Source organism: Somniosus microcephalus, chromosome 3 (assembly GCF_052327205.1).
Source record: "Somniosus microcephalus isolate GS21.2 chromosome 3, FLI_Smic_1.0, whole genome shotgun sequence".
Lineage (NCBI taxonomy): Eukaryota > Metazoa > Chordata > Chondrichthyes > Squaliformes > Somniosidae > Somniosus > Somniosus microcephalus.
Window position 1 is genome coordinate 4,279,398 of NC_140989.1, and position 24,962 is coordinate 4,304,359.

The following is a 24,962-nucleotide window of genomic DNA, read 5'->3' on the forward strand; positions in this document are numbered from 1 at the left end:
TCTAACCCGTGCTGTACCTGCCCTGGGAGTGTTTGATGGGACAGTGTAGAGGGAGCTTTACTCTGTATCTAACCCGTGCTGTACCTGCCCTGGGAGTGTTTGATGGGACAGTGTAGAGGGAGCTTTACTCTGTGTCTAACCCGTGCTGTACCTGCCCTGGGAGTGTTTGATGAGACAGTGTAGAGGGAGCTTTACTCTGTATCTAACCCGTGCTGTACCTGCCCTGGGAGTGTTTGATGAGACAGTGTAGAGGGAGCTTTACTCTGTATCTAACCCGTGCTGTACCTGCCCTGGGATTGTTTGATGGGACAGTGTAGAGGGAGCTTTACTCTGTATCTAACCCGTGCTGTACCTGCCCTGGGAGTGTTTGATGAGACAGTGTAGAGGGAGCTTTACTCTGTGTCTAACCCATGCTGTACCTGCCCTGGGAGTGTTTGATGGGACAGTGTAGAGGGAGCTTTACTCTGTATCTAACCCGTGCTGTACCTGCCCTGGGAGTGTTTGATGGGTCAGTGTAGAGGGAGCTTTACTCTGTATCTAACCCGTGCTGTACCTGCCCTGGGAGTGTTTGATGGGACAGTGTAGAGGGAGCTTTACTCTGTATCTAACCCGTGCTGTACCTCCCCTGGGAGTGTTTGATGGGTCAGTGTAGAGGGAGCTTTACTCTGTATCTAACCCGTGCTGTACCTGCCCTGGGAGTGTTTGATGGGACAGTGTAGAGGGAGCTTTACTCTGTATCTAACACATCCTGTACCTGCCCTGGGAGTGTTTGATGGGACAGTGTAGAGGGAGCTTTACTCTGTATCTAACCCGTGCTGTACCTGCCCTGGGAGTGTTTGATGGGACAGTGTAGAGGGAGCTTTACTCTGTATCTAACCCGTGCTGTACCTGCCCTGGGAGTGTTTGATGGGACAGTGTAGAGGGAGCTTTACTCTGTATCTAACCCATCCTGTACCTGCCCTGGGAGTGTTTGATGAGACAGTGTAGAGGGAGCTTTACTCTGTGTCTAACCCGTGCTGTACCTGCCCTGGGAGTGTTTGATGGGACAGTGTAGAGGGAGCTTTACTCTGTATCTAACCCATCCTGTACCTGCCCTGGGAGTGTTTGATGAGACAGTGTAGAGGGAGCTTTACTCTGTATCTAACCCGTGCTGTACCTGCCCTGGGAGTGTTTGATGGGACAGTGTAGAGGGAGCTTTACTCTGTATCTAACCCGTGCTGTACCAGCCCTGGGAGTGTTTGATGGGACAGTGTAGAGGGAGCTTTACTCTGTATCTAACCCATGCAGTACCTGCCCTGGGAGTGTTTGATGGGAGAGTGTAGAGGGAGCTTTACTCTGTATCTAACCCGTGCTGTACCTGCCCTGGGAGTGTTTGATGGGACAGTGTAGAGGGAGCTTTACTCTGTATCTAACCCGTGCTGTACCTGCCCCGGGAGTGTTTGATGGGACAGTGTAGAGGGAGCTTTACTCTGTATCTAACCCGTGCTGTACCTGCCCTGGGAGTGTTTGATGGGAGAGTGTAGAGGGAGCTTTACTCTGTATCTAACCCGTGCTGTACCTGCCCTGGGAGTGTTTGATGGGACAGTGTAGAGGGAGCTTTACTCTGTATCTAACCCGTGCTGTACCTGCCCCGGGAGTGTTTGATGGGACAGTGTAGAGGGAGCTTTACTCTGTATCTAACCCGTGCTGTACCTGCCCTGGGAGTGTTTGATGGGACAGTGTAGAGGGAGCTTTACTCTGTATCTAACCCGTGCTGTACCTGCCCTGGGAGTGTTTGATGGGACAGTGTAGAGGGAGCTTTACTCTGTATCTAACCCGTGCTGTACCTGCCCTGGGGGTGTTTAATGGGACAGTGTAGAGGGAGCTTTACTCTGTATCTAACCCGTGCTGTACCTGCCCTGGGAGTGTTTGATGGGTCAGTGTAGAGGGAGCTTTACTCTGTATCTAACCCGTGCTGTACCTGCCCTGGGAGTGTTTGATGGGACAGTGTAGAGGGAGCTTTACTCTGTATCTAACCCGTGCTGTACCTCCCCTGGGAGTGTTTGATGGGTCAGTGTAGAGGGAGCTTTACTCTGTATCTAACCCGTGCTGTACCTGCCCTGGGAGTGTTTGATGGGACAGTGTAGAGGGAGCTTTACTCTGTATCTAACACATCCTGTACCTGCCCTGGGAGTGTTTGATGGGACAGTGTAGAGGGAGCTTTACTCTGTATCTAACCCGTGCTGTACCTGCCCTGGGAGTGTTTGATGGGACAGTGTAGAGGGAGCTTTACTCTGTATCTAACCCGTGCTGTACCTGCCCTGGGAGTGTTTGATGGGACAGTGTAGAGGGAGCTTTACTCTGTATCTAACCCATCCTGTACCTGCCCTGGGAGTGTTTGATGAGACAGTGTAGAGGGAGCTTTACTCTGTGTCTAACCCGTGCTGTACCTGCCCTGGGAGTGTTTGATGGGACAGTGTAGAGGGAGCTTTACTCTGTATCTAACCCATCCTGTACCTGCCCTGGGAGTGTTTGATGAGACAGTGTAGAGGGAGCTTTACTCTGTATCTAACCCGTGCTGTACCTGCCCTGGGAGTGTTTGATGGGACAGTGTAGAGGGAGCTTTACTCTGTATCTAACCCGTGCTGTACCAGCCCTGGGAGTGTTTGATGGGACAGTGTAGAGGGAGCTTTACTCTGTATCTAACCCATGCAGTACCTGCCCTGGGAGTGTTTGATGGGAGAGTGTAGAGGGAGCTTTACTCTGTATCTAACCCGTGCTGTACCTGCCCTGGGAGTGTTTGATGGGACAGTGTAGAGGGAGCTTTACTCTGTATCTAACCCGTGCTGTACCTGCCCTGGGAGTGTTTGATGGGACAGTGTAGAGGGAGCTTTACTCTGTATCTAACCCATGCTGTACCTGCCCTGGGAGTGTTTGATGGGACAGTGTAGAGGGAGCTTTACTCTGTATCTAACCCGTGCTGTACCTGACCCGGGAGTGTTTGATGGGACAGTGTAGAGGGAGCTTTACTCTGTATCTAACCCGTGCTGTACCTGCCCTGGGAGTGTTTGATGGGAGAGTGTAGAGGGAGCTTTACTCTGTATCTAACCCGTGCTGTACCTGCCCCGGGAGTGTTTGATGGGACAGTGTAGAGGGAGCTTTACTCTGTATCTAACCCGTGCTGTACCTGCCCTGGGAGTGTTTGATGGGAGAGTGTAGAGGGAGCTTTACTCTGTATCTAACCCGTGCTGTACCTGCCCCGGGAGTGTTTGATGGAACAGTGTAGAGGGAGCTTTACTCTGTATCTAACCCGTGCTGTACCTGCCCTGGGAGTGTTTGATGGGGTTTCCTGGGGTAGTACCAGGGTGATGGGCCTGAATCACAAGGAAAGTCTGGGCAGCTAAGACCTCATTCTCTGTAACTGAGGAGAGTGAGGGTATTTGACAGAAATATTGAAAATGAGAAAGTAACAGACAATTTAACAGCAGAGCAATTAATTCCACTGGTCGGGAAATTGGCAAAACAAGGTCATGATCTCAAAATAAGCAGCTGATACAAAATGAGGAAATTAAAAGGAAGTTTGTCATGTGGAGGGAGCAGAATGTGGAATGTTCTGGATCATAACTGAAAGGGGAATGCAAAAGGGTCGGGGAAAATGGAATCAGTTTGGGGCAAGAGCAGGAAAGAGGGGTTAGTTTGGGGAACGCAAGATGAGGGGATTGTGCAAGACTCACCCCAAGGAAGGTCTAAATGCAGTGCAAGTAAGAAGAGCAATCTCCAGCTGTCCAGTGGCGCGGGTTAGACAGTATAGGATATTATCACAACCTCCTGGATTATTCCTGTCCAGTGAATATTAAAATGAAAGAGATCACAGGCACTCTCACCTGCTGCTGACTCTGTTCCTCCAGGTTGAGTTTAACTTCCAGAGACTGCCGGGCCTCTAGGAATGCTTTGCGATGCTTGCGGTCTGCCATGTAGTACGACATGATGCCCACAGTAATGGCACATAGGTAGATACTGATGTTGGCCAATAGCTAGAAGAGAAGAAAATTAAACACTGCAGGACTGACGAGCTCACTGAAGTGTATGAAGACAGGGGAAGTGTTCACATTGAACAACGATTGGACAATCAGTGGTGTGGGTCAGAGTCAATATCCGTTATCTATATATAAACCCCCAAACCCTTCGATTAGATTCCCGTCTGTAACTCACTCCCGGGTATCTGTTATTCTATATATAAACCCCCCGAACCCTTCGATTAGATTCCAGCCTGTAACTCACTCCCGGGTATCTGTTATTCTATATATAAACCCCCCGACCCCCTCGATTAGATTCCAGTCTGTAACTCACTCCCAGGTATCTGTTATTCTATATATAAACCCCCCGAACCCTTCGATTAGATTCCAGCCTGTAACTCACTCCCAGGTATCTGTTATTCTATATATAAACCCCCCGAACCCTTCGATTAGATTCCAGCCTGTAACTCACTCCCAGGTATCTGTTATTCTATATATAAACCCCCCGAACCCCTCGATTAGATTCCAGCCTGTAACTCACTCCCGGGTATCTGTTATTCTATATATAAACCCCCAAACCCTTCGATTAGATTCCAGCCTGTAACTCACTCCCGGGTATCCGTTATTCTATATATAAACCCCCCGAACCCCTCGATTAGATTCCAGCCTGTAACTCACTCCCGGGTATCTGTTATTCTATATATAAACCCCCTGAACCCCTCGATTAGATTCCCGCCTGTAACTCACTCCCGGGTATCTGTTATTCTATATATAAACCCCCCGAACCCCTCGATTAGATTCCCGCCTGTAACTCACTCCCGGGTATCTGTTATTCTATATATAAACCCCCCGAACCCCTCGATTAGATTCCAGCCTGTAACTCACTCCCGGGTATCTGTTATTCTATATATAAACCCCCCGAACTCCTCGATTAGATTCCCGCCTGTAACTCACTCCCGGGTATCTGTTATTCTATATATAAACACCCCGAAACACTCGATTAGATTCCAGCCTGTAACTCACTCCCGGGTATCTGTTATTCTATATATAAACCCCCGAACCCCTCGATTAGATTCCCGGCTGTAACTCACCCCCGGGTATCTGTTATTCTATATATAAACCCCCCGAACCCCTCGATTAGATTCCAGCCTGCAACTCACTCCCGGGTATCTGTTATTCTATATATAAACCCCCCGAACCTCTCGATTAGATTCCAGCCTGTAACTCACTCCCGGGTATCTGTTATTCTATATATAAACCCCCCGAACCCCTCGATTAGATTCCAGCCTGTAGCTCACTCCCGGGTATCTGTTATTCTATATATAAACCCCCGAACCCCTCGATTAGATTCCCGCCTGTAACTCACTCCGGGTATCTGTTATTCTATATATAAATCCCCGAACCCCTCGATTAGATTCCAGCCTGTAACTCACTCCCGGGTATCCGTTATTCTATATATAAACCCCCGAACCCCTCGATTAGATTCCAGCCTGTAACTCACTCCCGGGTATCTGTTATTCTATATATAAACCCCCGAACCCCTCGATTAGATTCCAGCCTGTAACTCACTCCCGGGTATCTGTTATTCTATATATAAACCCCCGAACCCCTCGATTAGATTCCAGCCTGTAACTCACTCCCGGGTATCCGTTATTCTATATATAAACTCCCCCGAACCCCTCGATTAGATTCCAGCCTGTAACTCACTCCCGGGAATCCGTTATTCTATATATAAACCCCCCCGAACCCCTCGATTAGATTCCAGCCTGTAACTCACTCCCGGGTATCTGTTATTCCATATATAAACCCCCCGAACCCCTCGAGTAGATTCCAGCCTGTAACTCACTCCCGGGTATCTGTTATTCTATATATAAACCCCCAAACCCTTCGATTAGATTCCAGCCTGTAACTCACTCCGGGTATCTGTTATTCTATATATAAACCCCCGAACCCCTCGATTAGATTCCAGCCTGTAACTCACTCCCGGGTATCTGTTATTCTATATATAAACCCCCCGAACCCCTCGATTAGATTCCAGCCTGTAACTCACTCCCAGGTATCTGTTATTCTATATATAAACCCCCGAACCCCTCGATTAGATTCCAGCCTGTAACTCACTCCCGGGTATCTGTTATTCTATATATAAACCCCCCGAAACTCTCGATTAGATTCCAGCCTGTAACTCACTCCCGGGTATCTGTTAATGTATATATAAACCCCCCGAACCCCCCGATTAGATTCCAGCCTGTAACTCACTCCCGGGTATCTGTTATTCTATATAATAAACCCCCAAACCCCTCGATTAGATTCCCGCCTGTAACTCACTCCCGGGTATCTGTTATTCTATCTATAAACCCCCAAACCCTTCGATTAGATTCCAGCCTGTAACTCACTCCCGGGTATCTGTTATTCTATATATAAACCCCCCGAACCCCTCGATTAGATTCCAGCCTGTAACTCACTCCCGGGTATCTGTTATTCTATATATAAACACCCCGAAACCCTCGATTAGATTCCAGCCTGTAACTCACTCCCGGGTATCTGTTATTCTATATGTAAACCCCCAAACCCCTCGATTAGATTCCAGCCTGTAACTCACTCCCGGGTATCTGTTATTCTATATATAAACCCCCCGAACCCCTCGATTAGATTCCAGCCTGTAACTCACTCCCGGGTATCCGTTATTCTATATATAAACCCCCAAACCCTTCGATTAGATTCCAGCCTGTAACTCACTCCCGGGTATCTGTTATTCTATATATAAACCCCCAAACCCTTCGATTAGATTCCAGCCTGTAACTCACTCCCGGGTATCTGTTATTCTATATATAAACCCCCGAACCCCTCGATTAGATTCCAGTCTGTAACTCACTCCCAGGTATCTGTTATTCTATATATAAACCCCCCCGAACCCCTCGATTAGATTCCAGCCTGTAACTCACTCCCGGGTATCTGTTATTCTATATATAAACCCCCAAACCCTTCGATTAGATTCCAGCCTGTAACTCACTCCCGGGTATTTGTTATTCTATATATAAACCCCGAACACCTCGATTAGATTCCAGCCTGTAACTCACTCCCGGGTATCTGATGTTCTATATAAAAAACCCCGAACTCCTCGATTAGATTCCAGCCTGTAACTCGCTCCCGGGTATCTGTTATTCTATATATAAACCCCGCAAACCTCTCGATTAGATTCCAGCCTGTAACTCACTCCCGGGTATCTGTTATTCTATGTATAAACCCCCCGAACCCCTCGATAAGAATCCAGCCCGTAACTCACTCCCAGGTATCTGTTATCCTATATATAAACCCCCCGAACCCCTCGATTAGATTCCAGCCCGTAACTCACTCCCGGGTATCTGTTATTCTATGTATAAACCCCCCGAACCCCTCGATTAGATTCCAGCCCGTAACTCACTCCCGGGTATCTGTTATTCTATATATAAACCTCCCAAACCCCTCGATTAGATTCCAGCCTGTAACTCACTCCCGGGTATCTGTTATTCTATATATAAACCCCCCGAACCCCTCGATCAGATTCCAGTCTGTAACTCACTCCCAGGTATCTGTTATTCTATATATAAACCCCCCAAACCCCTCGATTAGATTCCAGCCTATATCTCACTCCCAGGTATCTGTTATTCTATATATAAACCCCCCAAACCCCTCGATTAGATTCCAGCCCGTAACTCACTCCCGGGTATCTGTTATTCTATATATAAACCCCCCGAACCCCCCAATTAGATTCCAGCCAGTAACTCCCACCTGGGTATCTGTTATTCTATGTATAAAACCCCCCGAACCCCTCGATTAGATTCCAGCCTGTAACTCACTCCCAGGTATCTGTGATTCTATATATAAACCCCCCCGAACCCCTCGATTAGATTCCAGCCTGTAACTCACTCCCAGGTATCTGTTATTCTATATATAAACCCCCTGAACCCCTCGATTAGATTCCAGCCTGTAACTCACTCCCAGGTATCTGTTATTCTATATATAAACCCCCCGAACCCCTCGATTAGATTCCAGCCCATAACTCACTCCCGGGTATCTGTTATTCTATATATAAACCCCCCGAACCCCTCGATTAGATTCCAGCCTGTAACTCCCACCCGGGCATCTGTTATTCTATGTATAAAACCCCTCGAACACCTCGATTAGATTCCAGCCTGTAACTCACTCCCAGGTATCTGTGATTCTATATAAACCCCTTGATTAGATTCCAGCCTGTAACTCACTCCCGGAAATCCGTTATTCTATATATAAACCCCCCTGAACCCCTCGATTAGATCCCGGCCTTTAACTCACTCCCAGGTATCTGTTATTCTATATATAAACCCCCCGAACAGATTCCAGCCTGTAACTCACTCCCTGGTATACGTTATTCTATATATAAGCCCCCGAGACCCTCAATTAGATTCCAGCCTGTACCTCACTCCTGGGTATCTGTTATTCTATATAAAAAGAACCCCGAACCCCCCAATTAGATTCCAGCCTGTAACTCACTTCCGGGTATCTGTTATTCTATATATAAACTGCCCCGAACCCTTCGATTCGATTCCAGCCTGTAACTCACTCCCGGGTATCTGTTATTCTATATATAACCCCCTGCCGAACCCCTCGATTAGATTCTAGCCAGTAACTGAATCCCAGGTATCTGTTATTCTATATATAAACCCCCTGAACCCCTCGATTAGATTACAGCCTGTAACTCACTCCCGGGTATCTGTTATTTCTATATATAAACCCCCCCTCGAAGCCCTCGATTAGATTCCAGCTCATAACTCACTCCCGGGTATCCATCCATTATTCTATATATAACCCCCCCGAACCCCTCGATTAGATTCCAGCCTGTATCTCACTCCCGGGTATCTGTTATTCTATATATAAAGCCCCGAACCCCTCGATGGATTCCAGTCTGCAACTCACTCCCGGGTACCTGTTATTCTACAAATAAACCCCAGGCCCCCTTAATTAGATTCCAGCCTGTAACTCACACCTGGATATCTGTTGTTCTATAAATAAACCCCCGACCCTCTCGATTAGATTCCAGCCTGTAACTCACTCCCAGGTATCTGTTATTCTATATATAAACCCCCCGAACCCCTCGATTAGATTCCAGCCTGTAACTCACTCCCGGGTATCTGTTGTTCTATATATAAACCCCCCAAACCTCTCGATTAGATTCCAGCCTGTAACTCACTCCCGGGTATCTGTCATTCGATATATAAATCCCCCGAAGCCCTCGATAAGAATCCAGCCCGTAACTCACTCCCAGGTATCTGTTATTTTATATATAAACCCCCCGAACCCCTCGATTAGATTGCAGCCTGTAACTCACTCCCGGGTATCTGTTATATTCTATATATAAACCCCACCGAACCCCTCGATTAGATTCCAGCCTGTAACTCACTCCCGGGTATCTGTTATTCTATAAATAAATCCCTGACCCCCTCGATTAGATTCCAGCCTGTAACTCACTCCCAGGTATCTGTTATTCTACATATAAACCCCGAACCCCTCGATTAGATTCCAGCCTTTAACACACTCCTGGGTATCTGCTATTCTATATATAAACCCCCCTCGAACCCTTCGATTAGATTCCAGCCTGTAACTCACTGCCGAGTATCTGTTATTCTAAATATAAACCCCCCGAATCTCTCGATTAGATTCCAGCTTGTAACTCACTCCCGGGTATCTGTTATTCCATAAATAAATCCCGACCCCCTCGATTAGATTCCAGCCTGTAACTCGCAGCAGAGGGTCGTGTCGGGAGCAGTGAGAGCGGAGACCCAGTGAGTATTTAAACTCACTTTCGTGGGCTTTTTTACCAATCTCAGACCGGCGGCGGCGTTCCAGAGCCACGTCACGATTCAAAACGTGATGCGGGCAGGTGGGAGCAGCTGATTGGGTGAGTACGGCCAGGGAGTATTTATACTACGCTATAGTTTGACAGTTAAGGTTCATAGTTTATAAAGTATAGAAGGTCTTAATTTTTTTGTGGTTATAGTTTCTAGTGCTAGTTAGCAAGGGCCCTTGAGTATATCATTTAATTGTAGTGTAATTGGTGGTATTGATTTGATTTAAGTTAATTTAAATTAATTGAAGGGTATGTCATGGCAGGACAGCTCAGTGCCGTGGTATGCTCCTCCTGCACTATGTGGGAAATCAGGGACACTTCCTGTGTCTCTGACGACCATGTGTGCGGGAAGTGTATCCAGCTGCAGCTACTGGCAGACCGCATTGCGGCGCTGGAGCTGCGAATGGATACATACTGGGGCATTCGCAATGCTGAGGGCGTCATGGAAAGCACGTTTAGGGAGTTGGTCACACCGCAGGTAAAGGCTGCACAGGCAGGAAGGGAATGGGTGACCGCCAGGCAGAGTGGTAGGCGCAGGCAGGTAGTGCAGGGGTCCCCTGTGGACATCCCCCTCTCAAACAGATATACCACTTTGGATATTGTTGGGGGGATGGCTTATCGGGGGAAGACAGCAGCAGCCAACTTCCTGGCACCGTGGGTGGTTCTGCTGCACAGGACAGGAGGAAAAAGAGTGGGAGAGCTATATTAATAGGGGATTCTATTGTAAGGGGAATAGATAGGCGTTTCTGCGGCCACAAACGAGACTCCAGGATGGTATGTTGCCTCCCTGGTGCAAGGGTCAAGGATGTCTCGGAGCGGCTGCAGAGCATTCTGGAGGGGGAGGGTGAGCAGCCAGTTGTCGTAGTGCATATAGGACCAACGATATAGGTAAAAACCGGGACGAGGTCCTAAAAGCTGAATATAGGGAGTTAGGAGGTAAATTTAAAAATAGGACCTCAAAGGTAGTAATCGCAGGATTGCTACCAGTACCACGTGCTAGTCAGAGTAGAAATAGAAGGATATTTCAGCTGAATACGTGGCTAGAGGAATGGTGCAAGAGGGAGGGATTCAAATTCCTGGGACATTGGAGCTGGTTCTGGGGGAGGTGGGACCAGTACAAACTGGACAGTTTGCACCTGGGCAGGGCCGGGACCGATGTCCTAGGGGGAGTTTTTGCTAGTGCTGTTGGGGAGGGTTTAAACTAAAATGGCAGGGGGTTGGGAACCTGTGCAGGGAGACAGAGGAATGGGAAACAAGGATAGAAGCAAAAGACAGGAAGGAGAAAAGCAAAAGTGGCAGGCAGAGAAGTCAAGGGTTTAAATCAAACATGGCCACAATAAATAATAGTTCTAAAAGGTCTAAGAGTGTTAAAAAAACAAGCCTGAAGGCTTTGTGTCTTAATGCGAGGAGCATTCGTAATAAGGTGGCTGAATTAGCTGCGCAAATAGATATGATATGATTGTGATTACGGAAACATGGCTCCAGGGTGACCAAGACTGGGAACTCAATATCCAGGGGTATTCAATATTCTGGAAAGACAGGCAAAAAGGAAAAGGAGGTGGGGTAGCATTGCTGGTTAAAGAGGAGATTAACACAATAGTAAGGATATTAGCTCTGATGATGTGGAATCTGTATGGGTAGAGCTGAGAAATACCAAGGGGCAGAAAACGTTAGTGGGAGTGGTATATAGACCTCCAAACAGTAATGTGGAGGTCGGGGATGGCATTAACGGGAAATTAGAGAAGCGTGCAATAAGGGCACAGCAGTTATCATGGGTGACTTTAACCTACACATAGATTGGGCCAACCAAATTAGTAACAATACTGTGGAGGAGGAATTCCTGGACCGTATACGGGATGGTTTCCTGGATCAATATGTCGAGGAACCAACTAGAGATCAGGCCATCTTAGGCTGGGTATTATGTAATGAGAAAGGATTAATTAGCAATCTTGTTGTGCGAGGCCCCTTGGTGCGGAGCGATCATAATATGATAGAATTCTTCATTAAGATGGAGAGTGAAGTATTTGACTCAGAGACTAGGGTCCTGAATTTAAATAAAGGAAACTACGATGGTATGAGGCGCGAGTTGAGTAGAATGGATTGGGGAATGTTACTTAAAGGGTTGACGGTGGATAGGCAATGGCAAACATTTAAAGATCGCATGGATGAACTACAGAATTTGTTCATCCCAGTTTGGCATAAAAATAAAACAAAAAAGGTGACTCAACCGTGGCTAACAAGGGAAATTAGGGATAGCATAAGATCCAAGGAGAGGACATATACATTGGCCAGAAAAAGCAGCAAACCTGAGGATTGGGAGCAGTTTAGGATTCAGCAAAGGAGGACAAAGGGATTAATTAAGAGGGGGAAAATAGAGTATGAGAGTAAGCTTGCAGGGAACATAAAAACTGACTGTAAAAGCTTCTATAGATATGTGAAGAGAAAAAGATTGGTGAAGTCAAGTGTAGGTGGTCCCTTGCAGTCAGAATCAGGGGAATTTATAATGGGGAACAAAGAAATGGCAGACCAATTAAATACATACTTTGGTTCTGTCTTCACAAAGGAGGACACAAATAACCTCCCAGAGATGTCGGGGAACATAGGGCCTAATGAGAGGGAGGAACTGAATGAAATCAGTATTTGTAGGGAAATGGTGTTAAGGAAATTGACTGGATTGAAGGCTGATAAATCCCCAGGGCCTGATAATCTACATCCTAGGGTACTTAAGGAAGTGGCCCTAGAAATAGTAGATGCATTACTGGTCATCTTCCAAAATTCTATAGATTCTGGAACAGTTCCCATGGATTGGAGGGTAGCTAATGTTACCCCACTATTTAAAAAAGGTGGCAGAGAGAAAACGGGGAATTATAGACCGGTAAGCCTGACATCGGTAGTGGGGAAAATGCTAGAGTCCATTATGAAAGATGTAATAGCAGAGCACTTGGAAAACAGTGACAGGATCGGACAAAGTCAACATGGATTTACAAAAGGTAAATCGTGCTTGACTAATCTACTGGAATTTTTTGAGGATGTAACTGGTAGAATAGATAAGGGAGAACCAGTGGATGTGGTCTATTTGGACTTTCAGAAGGCTTTCGATAAGGTCCCGCATAAGAGATTAGCGTGTAAAGTTAAAGCACATGGGATTGGGGGCAAGGTACTGACTTGGATAGAGAACTGGTTGGCAGACAGAAAGCAAAGAGTTGGAATAAACGGCTCTTTTTCCGAGTGGCAGGCAGTGACTAGTGGGGTATCGCAGGGATCGGTGCTAGGACCCCAGCTATTCACAATATATATTAACGATCTAGACGAGGGAACTAGATGTAATGTCCCAGAAATTCGGGTTGGGGGCTTCCCGCGGGTGCAAGCCCCCGACCTACACTTACCTAGCGCGCCGGCAGTTGACCTCTTGGCCTGTGTGGAATTGCTCTCCGAGGCCTGTCCCAGTGGCCGGCGCGCTATGCTGGCGTGTCCCAGGGGCGTAGTTAGTACGATGCTTCCCCTGGGATCACGTGAGCAACAGGCAGCCAATCGGAGCAGGGAATGCTCCATTCATAAGTCTTGACAGATAGACCTGTCAAAACGTATAAATGCTGAGGCTGTAAAACTGTACTTTACCTTCAAATAAATTTTCAAAAAACATCACACTTTGTAAATAAACTATAAATGACATTAAATAACTATTTTAAACAAAAATTTAAATTTAAAAAAAAATAATTTTATAAAAAAACGGTGCTAAAAATAAACTTACTTTGCTTTAAAGTATTTAAAAGTAAAAAACCTGTGAAAAAAATGTTTAAATTTTAAATAATTGACCACTTACCTTTGAAAATGAAGTCCTTACGGCTGTTTTTTACATTTCTAAAATATACAGACTTACCCGCACGTTAAAACCTGTAAAAAAAAAAGGAAGTTCAACGCGCACGCGCAGACTCCCGCGCGCACGCGTTCGACCTCTGAACCCCTTGGTTCAGAGGATCGGAAGTGCCGGTTTCCCGTGCATGCGCAGTGCATGCAAGATTCCGGCACTTCCATCGGATCCACGCGTGAGTACTCCGTCCGTACTCACACGTTGGGACCCGAATTTCTGGGCCATTATCTCCAAGTTTGCAGACGACACAAAGCTGGGTGGGTGTGTGTGCTGTGAGGAGGATGCCGAGAAACTCCAGTATGATTTGGGCAGGTTGGGTGATTGGGCAGATGTATGGCAGATGCAGTATAATGTGGATAAATGCGGGGTTGTCCACTTTGGTGGCAAAAACAGGAAGGCAGATTATTATCTGAACGGCAATAGATTGGGAGAAGGGGAAGTTCCAGGGAGCAGCGGCAGCAGAGAGGAGGTGAGCCCGGCTTAAAAACCGGCGCGAAGACCGAGGCCCGACCAGTTCCAGGGAGCAGCAGCAGCAGAGAGGAGGTGAGCCCGGTATAAAAACCGGCGCGAAGACCGAGGCCTGACCAGTTCCAGGGAGCAGCGGCAGCAGAGAGGAGGTGAGCCCGGTATAAAAACCGGCGCGAAGACCGAGGCCCGACCAGTTCCAGGGAGCAGCGGCAGCAGAGAGGAGGTGAGCCCGGTATAAAAACCGGCGCGAAGACCGAGGCCCGACCAGTTCCAGGGAGCAGCGGCAGCAGAGAGGAGGTGAGCCCGGTATAAAAACCGACGCGAAGACCGAGGCCCGACCAGTTCCAGGGAGCAGCGGCAGCAGAGAGGAGGTGAGCCCGGTATAAAAACCGACGCGAAGACCGAGGCCCGACCAACTCAGCAGCGGGGAGAGAGGTAAAAAGTAATCAGAGTGTGATGTCACCAGGGAGCAGGTAAGTGATTGGTTGGTGAGTATTTCTCTCTTTTCAATACAAGCTTGACTTCTGTGGTGTTAAATTTCTAGGGTCTCTGGTGTAGTGGGGACAGTTGGTAAATAAAGCGCCCTAGAGTATACCTGTAACTGGGGTATTGAATAAATTTTTTAATTAATTAAAGGAGTAAGTCATGGCAGGAGAGTTCAGACCCGTGTTCTGCTCCTCTTGCTCCATGTGGGAAATCAGGGACGCTGCCAGTGTCCCTGACGACCATGTGTGCGGGAAATGCATCCAGCTGCAGCTACTTGTAGACCGCATTGCGGCGCTCGAGCTGCGGGTGGATGAATTTTGGAGCATGCGCGATGCTGAGAGGGTCGTGGATAGCACGTTTAGCGAGTTGTTCACGCCTCAGGGTAGGGCTGCACAGGGGGTGACCATCAGGCGGAGCAACAGAGGCAGGCAGGAAGTGCAGGGAACCCCTGCAGACATCCCCCTTTCAAACAAGTATACCAAGTTGGATACTGTTGAGGGGGATGACTCACCAGGGGAAGGCAGCAGCAGCCAGCTTCCTGGCACCAGGGACGCTTCTGCTGCTCAGAAAGGGAGGAAAAAGAGTGGGAGAGCAATAGTGGTAGGGGATTCTATCGTAAGGGGAACAGATAGGCGTTTCTGTGGCCGCAAACGTGACTCCAGGATGGTTTGTTGCCTCCCTGGGGCCAGGGTCTGGGATGTCACTGAGCGGCTACAGGGCATTCTTAAGGGGGAGGGTGAGCAGGCAGAGGTCGTGGTCCACATTGGGACCAACGACAAAGGAAGGAAGGGGGATGAGGTCCTGCATCAAGAATTTAGGGAGCTAGGTAACAGATTAAAGAGCAGGACCTCGAAGGTTGTAATCTCTGGATTACTCCCAGTGCCACGTGCTAGTAAGTATAGGAATGGGAGGATAGAGCAGATGAATGCGTGGCTAAAGAGTTGGTGTAGGGGGGAGGGTTTTACTTTCCTGGATCACTGGGCCTGCTTCTGGGAAAGGTGGGACTTGTACAAGTCGGACGGGTTGCACCTGAACCAGAGCGGGACAAATATCCTTGCGGGGAGGTTTGCTAGCACTGTTGGGGGGGGTTTAAACTAACTTGGCAGGGGGATGGGATACAGAGGGGAGCTGAAGTAGGGGGTGATGTGCTGCCAATTATAGAGAAAAAAACAAGTCAGCTTGGTAGACAGGGCAAATATATAAGGGCAAGGCTGGATGGCATCTATTTTAATGCAAGGAGTCTTGCAAATAAGGTGGATGAACTGAAGGTGTTGATAAACACATGGGAGTATGATATTGTTGCTATCACGGAGACATGGTTGAGGGAGGGGCAAGACTGGCAGCTCAATATTCCGGGGTACAGAATCTTCAGGCGAGACAGAGGGGGAGGTATAAGAGGAGGGGGTGTCGCAATATTAATTAAGGAGTCAATTACTGCAGTAAGGAGGGATGATATATTAGCAGGTTCCTCTAATGAGGCCATATGGGTGGAGCTTAAAAACAAAAAGGGGGCAAGCACTTTGCTGGGAGTGTACTATAGGCCTCCAAACAGTCAGGGGGAGATAGAGGAACAGATATGTAGGCAAATCTCAGAGAAATGTGCAAATAATAGGGTAATAATAATGGGGGATTTCAACTTCCCCAATATTAACTGGGATAGTCAGAGTGTGAAAGGCTCAGAGGGTGTAGAATTCTTAAAGTGCATCCAGGAGAGCTTTTTGAGCCAGCATGTAGAAAGTCCTACAAGAGAGGGAGCGGTACTGGACCTAATTCTAGGGAATGTGGCCGGCCAAGTGGAAAAAGTGCTAGTAGGTGAGCACTTTGGTGATAGTGACCATAATATGGTAAGATTTAAGGTGGTCATGGAAAAGGACAGGGATGGGCTGGAAATAAAGGTTCTAAATTGGGGGAAGGCCGATTTTAATGGGATAAGGCAGGATCTGGCCAAAATGGACTGGGATCAGCTACTTGTAGGAAAATCCGCATCGGAGCAATGGGAGGCTTTCAGAAGGGAGATTGAGATCATACAATGGCAACATGTTCCCGTAAAGGCCAAGAGTGGTTCCAAAAACCACAGGGAACCTTGGATGTCAGGGGATATACGAGAATGGATTAGGAAAAAAAGGAGGGCTTTTGGTAGATACAAAAGGCTAAAGACGGAGGAAGCCCTAGAGGAGTACAAAAAGTGCAGGGGGATACTTAAAAAAGAAATTAGGAGATCAAGGAGGGGCCATGAAATAACACTGGCGAGCAAAATAAAGGAAAATCCTAAGATGTTTTATAAGTATATTAAGGGTAAGAGGATAACTAGGGAAAAAATAGGGCCCATTAGGGACAAAAGTGGCAATCTGTGTGTGGAACCGGAAGATGTAGGAGGGGTTCTAAATGAATTTTTTGCATCTGTTTTCACTATGGAGAAGGACGATGTAGACATAGAAATCGGGCGGGGGGACTGTGATATGCTCGAACATATTAACATCGAGAGGGAGGAGGTATTGACGGTTTTAGCTGGTCTAAAAATGGATAAATCCCCAGGCCCGGATAAAATGTATCCCAGGCTGCTGTGTGAGGCAAAGGAAGAGATTGCGGGGGCTCTAACACATATATTCAGGACCTCTCTGGCCACAGGGGATGTGCCAGAGGACTGGAGAACCGCTAATGTAGTACCATTATTCAAGAAGGGTAGTAGGGAAAAACCGGGGAACTACAGGCCAGTGAGCCTAACATCAGTGGTAGGAAAATTATTGGAAAAAATCCTGAGGGACAAAATTTGTCTCCACTTGGAGAGGCAAGGATTAATCAGGGATAGTCAACATGGCTTTGTCAAGGGAAGATCATGTCTGACTAATTTGATTGAATTTTTTGAGGGGGTGACTAGGCGTGTGGATGAGGGTAACGCAGTGGATGTGGTATACATGGATTTCAGTAAGGCCTTCGATAAAGTCCCGCACAGGAGACTGGTCAAGAAGGTAAGAGCCCATGGAATCCAGGGTGCCTTGGCACACTGGATACAAAACTGGCTTAGTGGCAGAAGGCAGAGGGTGATGGTCGAAGGTTGTTTTTGTGACTGGAAGCCTGTGGCCAGTGGGGTACCACAGGGATCGGTGCTGGGTCCCTTGCTGTTTGTGGTCTACATTAATGACTTGGATATGAATGTAAAAGGTATGATCAATAAGTTCGCGGATGATACAAAAATTGGTAGGGTGGTAAATAGCGAGGAGGGTAGCCTCAGTCTGCAGGACGATATAGATGGGTTGGTCAGATGGGCGAAACAGTGGCAAATGGGATTTAACCCGGAAAAGTGCGAGGTGATGCACTTTGCGGGGACTAACAAGGCAAGGGAATACACAATGAATGGAAAGACCCTAGGCAAGACGGAGGGTCAGAGGGATCTGGGTGTGCAAGTACACAGATCCCTGAAGGCGGCGGAACAGGTGGATAAGGTGGTAAAAAAGGCATATGGGATAATTGCCTTCATTAGCCGAGGCATTGAATATAAGAGCAAGGAGGTTATGATGGAGCTGTATAAAACACTGGTTAGGCCACAGCTGGAATACTGTGTGCAGTTCTGGTCGCCACACTACAGGAAGGATGTGAACGCTTTGGAGAGGGTGCAGAGGAGATTCACCAGGATGCTACCAGGGCTGGAGCGCTTCAGCTGTGAAGAAAGACTGGGCAGATTGGGTTTATTTTCCTTGGAGCAGAGGAGGCTGAGGGGGGACATGATTGAGGTGTACAAAATTATGAGGGGCATAGATAGGATGGATGCTGAGGAGCTTTTTCCCTTAGTAGAGGGGTCAATAACTAGGGGGCATAGATTCAAGGTAAAGGGCGGGAGGTTTAGAGGGGATTTGAGAAAGAACTTTTTCACCCAGAGGGTGGTTGGAGTCTGGAACTCACTGCCTGAAAGGGTTGTGGAGGCAGAAACCCTCACAACATTGAAAAAGCATTTGAATGAGCACTTGAAATGCCATAGCATACAAGGCTACGGGCCAAATGCTGGAATATGGGATTAGATTAGACAGGGCTTGATGGCCGGCGCGGACACGATGGGCCGAAGGGCCTCTATCCGTGCTGTATTACTCTATGACTCTAAGTGCAACGAGACCTGGGTGTCCTTGTGCACCAGTCGCTGAAGGTAAGCATGCAGGTGCAGCAGCGGTTAAGAAGGCAAATAGTATGTTGGCCTTCGTAGCAAGAGGGTTTGAGTACAGGAACAAGGATGTCTTGCTGCAGTTGTACAGGGCCTTGGTGAGACCACATCTTGAGTATTGTGTGCAGTTTTTGTCGCCTTATCTGAGGAAGGATGTTCTTGCCATTGAAGGAGTTCAGCGAAGATTCACCAGGCTGATACCTGGGATGGCAGGAATGATGTATGAGGAGAGATTGGATCAATTGGGCTTGTACTCGCTGGAGTTTAGAAGAATGAGAGGGGATCTCATCGAAACTTATAAAATTCTAACAGGACTAGACAGACTAGATGCTGGAAGGATGTTCCCGATGGTCGGGGAGTCCAGAACCAGGGGTCACAGTCTAAGGATAAGGGGTAAGCCATTTAGGACTGAAATGAGGAGGAATTTCTTCACCCAGAGAGTGGTGAACCTGTGGAATTCTCTACCACAGAAGGCAGTAGAGGCCAATTCATTAAATATATTCAAGAAGGAGTTGGATATATTTCTCAAGGCTAAAGGGATCAAGGGGTATGGGGAGAAGGCAGGGACAGGGTACTGAATTTGGATGATCAGCCATGATCTCATTGAATGGCGGAGCAGGCTCGAGGGGCGAATGGCCTACTCCTGCTCCTATCTTCTATGTTTCTACGACTAGATGCAGGAAGGATGTTCCTGATGGTCGGGGAGTCCAGAACCAGGGGTCACAGTCTAAAGATAAGGGGTAAGCCATTTAGGACAGAGATGAGTAGGAATTTCTTCACCCAGAGAATGGTGAACCTGTGGAACTCTCTACCACAGAAGGCAGTAGAGGCCAATTCATTAATTATATTCAAGAAGGAGTTAGATATATTTCTTAAGGCTAAAGGGATCAAGGGATATGGGGAGAAGGCAGGGACAGGGTACTGAGTTTGGATGATCAGCCATGATCTCAATGAATGGCGGAGCAGGCTCGAGGGGCCAAATGGCCTACTCCTGCTCCTATCTTCTATGTTTCAATCCTGGGTATCTGTTATTCTATATATAAACCCCCTGAACCCCTCGATTAGATTCCAGCCTGTAACTCACTCCCAGGTATCTGTTATTCTATATATAAACCCCCCGAACCCCTCGATTAGATTCCAGCCTGTAACTCACTCCCAGGTATCCGTTATTCGATATATAAACCCCCGAACCCCCTCGATTAGATTCCAGCCTGTAACTCACTCCCGGGTATCCGTTATTCTATATATAAACCCCCCCGAACCCCTCGATTAGATTCCAGCCTGTAACTCACTCCCGGGTATCCGTTATTCTATATATAAACCCCCCGAACCCCTCGATTAGATTCCAGCCTGTAACTCACTCCCGGGTATCCGTTATTCTATATATAAACCCCCCCGAACCCCTCGATTAGATTCCAGCCTGTAACTCACTCCCGGGTATCTGTTATTCTATATATAAACCCCTCGAACTCCTTGATTAGATTCCAGCCTGTACCTCACTCCCGGGTATCTGTTATTCTATATATAAACCCCCCGAACCCCTCGATTAGATTCCAGCCCGTAACTCACTTCCGGGTATCTGTTATTCTCTATATAAACCCCCCGAACCCCTCGATTAGATTCCAGCCTGTAACTCACTCCCGGGTATCTGTTATTCTATATATAAACCCCCAAACCCTTCGATTAGATTCCAGCCTGTAACTCACTCCCGGGTATCTGTTATTCTATATATAAACCCCCCGAACCCCTCGATTAGATTCCAGTCTGTAACTCACTCCCGGGTATCTGTTATTCTATATATAAACCCCCCGAACCCCTCGATTAGATTCCAGCCTGTAACTCACTCCCGGGTATCTGTTATTCTATATATAAACCCCCCGAACCCCTCGATTAGATTCCAGCCCGTAACTCACTCCCGGGTATCTGTTATTCTATATATAAACCCCCCCGAACCCCTCGATTAGATTCCAGCCTGTAACACACTCCCGGGTATCTGTTATTCTATATATAAACCCCCAAACCCTTCGATTAGATTCCAGCCTGTAACTCACTCCCGGGTATCTGTTATTCTATATATAAACCCCCCGAACCCCTCGATTAGATTCCAGCCTGTAACACACTCCCGGGTATCTGTTATTCTATATATAAACCCCCCGAACCCCTCGATTAGATTCCAGCCTGTAACTCACTCCTGGGTGTCTGTTATTCTTTATATAAACCTCCCGAACCCCTCGATTAGATTCCAGCCTCTAACTCACTCCTGGGTGTCTGTTATTCTATATATAAACCCCCGAACCCCTCGATTAGATTCCAGCCTCTAACTCACTCCTGGGTGTCTGTTATTCTATATATAAACCCCCCGAACCCCTCGATTAGATTCCAGCCCGTAACTCACTCCCGGGTATCTGTTATTCTATATATAAACCCCCCCGAACCCCTCGATTAGATTCCAGCCTGTAACACACTCCCGGGTATCTGTTATTCTATATATAAACCCCCCGAACCCCTCGATTAGATTCCAGCCTGTAACTAACTCCTGGGTGTCTGTTATTCTATATATAAACCCCCGAACCCCTCGATTAGATTCCAGCCTCTAACTCACTCCTGGGTGTCTGTTATTCTATATATAAACCCCCCCGAACCCCTCGATTAGATTCCAGCCTGTAACACACTCCCGGGTATCTGTTATTCTATATATAAACCCCCCGAACCCCTCGATTAGATTCCAGCCTGTAACACACTCCCGGGTATCTGTTATTCTATATATAAACCCCCAAACCCTTCGATTAGATTCCAGCCTGTAACTAACTCCCGGGTATCTGTTATTCTATATATAAACCCCCCGAACCCCTCGAGTAGATTCCAGCCTCTAACTCACTCCTGGGTGTCTGTTATTCTTTATATAAACCCCCCGAACCCCTCGATTAGATTCCAGCCCGTAACTCACTCCCGGGTATCTGTTATTCTATATATAAACCCCTCGAACCCCTCGATTAGATTCCAGCCTGTAACTCACTCCCGGGTATCTGTTATTCTATATATAAACCCCCCGAACCCCTCGATTAGATTCCAGCCTCTAACTCACTCCTGGGTGTCTGTTATTCTATATATAAACCCCCCGAACCCCTCGATTAGATTCCAGCCTGTAACTCACTCCCGGGTATCTGTTATTCTACATATAAACCCCCCGAACCCCTCGAGTAGATTCCAGCCTCTAACTCACTCCTGGGTGTCTGTTATTCTTTATATAAACCCCCCGAACCCCTCGATTAGATTCCAGCCCGTAACTCACTCCCGGGTATCTGTTATTCTATATATAAACCCCTCGAACCCCTCGATTAGATTCCAGCCTGTAACTCACTCCCGGGTATCTGTTATTCTATATATAAACCCCTCGAACCCCTCGATTAGATTCCAGCCTGTAACTCACTCCCGGGTATCTGTTATTCTATATATAAACCCCCCGAACCCCTCGATTAGATTCCAGCCTGTAACTCACTCCCGGGCATCTGTTATTCTATATATAAACCCCCTGAACCCCTCGATTAGATTCCAGCCTGTAACTCACTCCCGGGTATCTGTTATTCTATATATAAACCCCCCGAACCCCTCGATTAGATTCCAGCCTGTAACTCACTCCCGGGTATCTGTTATTCTATATATAAACCCCTCGAACCCCTCGATTAGATTCCAGCCTGTAACTCACTCCCGGGTATCTGTTATTCTTTATATAAACCCCCCGAACCCCTCGATTAGATTCCAGCCTCTAACTCACTCCCGGGTGTCTGTTATTCTTTATATAAACCCCGGTGCGAACTTTAGACTGTGGTGGTATAAATGGACTGGGGCTACCTTGGGTATAACCCAAAAAACCTCCCATGTCCCCAACATCACAGGGCTAAAGCTCCTGTCAATTGTGGAATGTACCCCCACACAGACCAGAAAAGGCCCAGGCTCAATTTCCAACCAATGCTGAGTTAGCTGATGTGACCTAGTGTGGTACTGAGCCCCACAGAGAGCAGGAAAGGCCTAGGCTCCATCCCGGCCTGTGCTGAGTAAACTGATCTCACCCAGGGCAGGGGAAGAGTGCGAGTGCGAGTCATCAAAGAGTGCTGTGAGTTTGGGTAAGTGTGTTAGGGTAAGTGGGGTGTTAGGTGCTCTTTTCAAACTTTAACTCCGTGGGTTGTAGTTAATCAGGCCTTTCTGGTGCAGAGTGACTGTTGGTAAACCATTTAACTGGTGTAACTAGAGGGATTGATTTAATTTAAATCCAATTAATTAAAGGGGATACTAGCATCTAAAATCGGGCAGAGGGTGTCCATAACTAACAATAACAAATTTAATTAATTACATCGAATGGAGCAGGTGATGTGTTACTGTTGCGAGATGTGGGAGCCGGTGAACCCCATTGAGGCTCACGGTGATTACGTCTGTGACAAGTGTCTCCTGCTACAGGAACTCCAGCTCCGTGTTGATGAGCTGGAGTCTGAGCTTCAGACACTGCGCCACATCAGGGAGGGGGAGAAGTACCTGGACTCTGTGTATCAGGAGGTGGTCACACCTATGAAGTTAATTAATTCAGATGTAGCCCATGGTCAGGGACAGGACGGTGTGACTACGAGGCAGGTACGGGGATCCAGGAGGTAGAGCTGGAGGAGCCACAGCCCTTGCTCTTGTCCAACAGTTTCGAGGTTCTTACTCCCTGTGGGGACAGGAGCAGGGACTGCAGGGAGGATGAGCAACCTGGCCACAGCACCATGGAACAAGGGGCCATTCAAGAGGGGGGAGTAAATAGAAATGTTGTAGTGGTAGGGGATAGTATTATTAGGGGGATAGATAGAGTTCTCTGCAGCCGAGAGCGAGAGTCCCGAAGGCTGTGTTGCCTACCCGGTGCCAGGGTTAAGGACATCTCCTCTGGGCTGGAAAGAAACTTGCAGTGGGAGGGGGTGGATCCAGTTGTCGTGGTCCATGTTGGTACCAACGACGTAGATAGGACTAGGAAGCCGGTTCTGTTAAAGGAGTATGAGCAGCTAGGGGTCAAATTAAGAAACAGAACCTCAAGGGTAATAATCCCTGAGCCACGAGTGAATTTGGCTAGGACAAATAAAATTAGAGAGTTAAATGCGTGGCTCAAAGACTGGTGTGGGAGAAATGGGTTTTGCTTCCTGGGACACTGGCACCAGTACTGGGACAGGAGGGAGCTGTTCCGTTGGGACGGGCTTCACTTGGCCAGTGCTGGGACTAGAGTCCTCGCGGATCATATAACTAGGGCTGTAGAGAGGGCTTTAAACTAACTAGTGGGGGGGAGGTTCCTAGAGAGCAAATAATAAAAATGACAACAGAGAAGGTCATAGACTTAGGTAGCAGTGGGGAAATTAAAAACCAGAGCGTGTCAGGAAGGGGCAGAAGGTATGGAGTAAAAGGTAAAGTAATAAAAAGGGCAAAAGCAGGAACTAAGTGTCACAAAACATATTTGAAAGTTCTCTATCTGAATGCACGTAGCATTCGTAACAAAATAGACGAGTTAATGGCACAAATAACTACATATGGGTATGATCTTGTGGCCATTACAGAAACATGGCTGCAGGGTGACAATGCCTGGGAATTAAACATACCAGGTTATTTAACGATCAGAAAGGACAGGCAGGAAGGAAGGGGAGGTGGGGTGGCTATGTTAATAAAGGAAGGAATCACTGTAATACAGAGAAATGATATTGGGTCAAAAGATCAGGATAATGAAACAGTTTGGGTGGAGGTAAGGAATAATAAGGGGAAAAAAACACTAGTGGGCGTAGTCCATAGGCCTCCGAACAGTCGCAACTCGGTTGGACGGAGTATCAATCAGGAAATAGTTGAGGCTTGTAATAAGGGAACATCTATAATTATGGGGGATTTTAACTATCATATTAATTGGACAAATCAAATTGGGCAGGGCTGCCTTGAGGATGAGTTCATTGAGTGTATTAGGGATGGGTTTCTTGAGCAGTATGTAACTGAACCGACCAAGGGGCAAGCAACCTTAGATCTGGTCCTGTGTAACGAGACAGGATTAATTAAAAATGTCCTAGTAAAGGATCCCCTTGGAATGAGTGACCATAACATGGTTGAATTCCATATTCAAATAGA

General features: G+C 47.3%; 1 protein-coding gene across 3 annotated transcripts in view; it reads right to left on the bottom strand.

Moving 5' to 3' along the window:
* adcy3a (adenylate cyclase 3a) overlaps positions 1 to 24,962 on the bottom strand; it is a 330,506-nt gene that overhangs the window by 276,124 nt on the left and 29,420 nt on the right. For all 3 annotated transcript variants that reach the window (XM_085978752.1, XM_085978736.1, XM_085978744.1), the window contains exon 2: positions 3,864 to 4,013. In XM_085978752.1, coding sequence (XP_085834878.1) covers positions 3,864 to 4,013 — 150 coding nt within the window. The remainder of the gene's footprint in view (positions 1 to 3,863; positions 4,014 to 24,962) is intronic.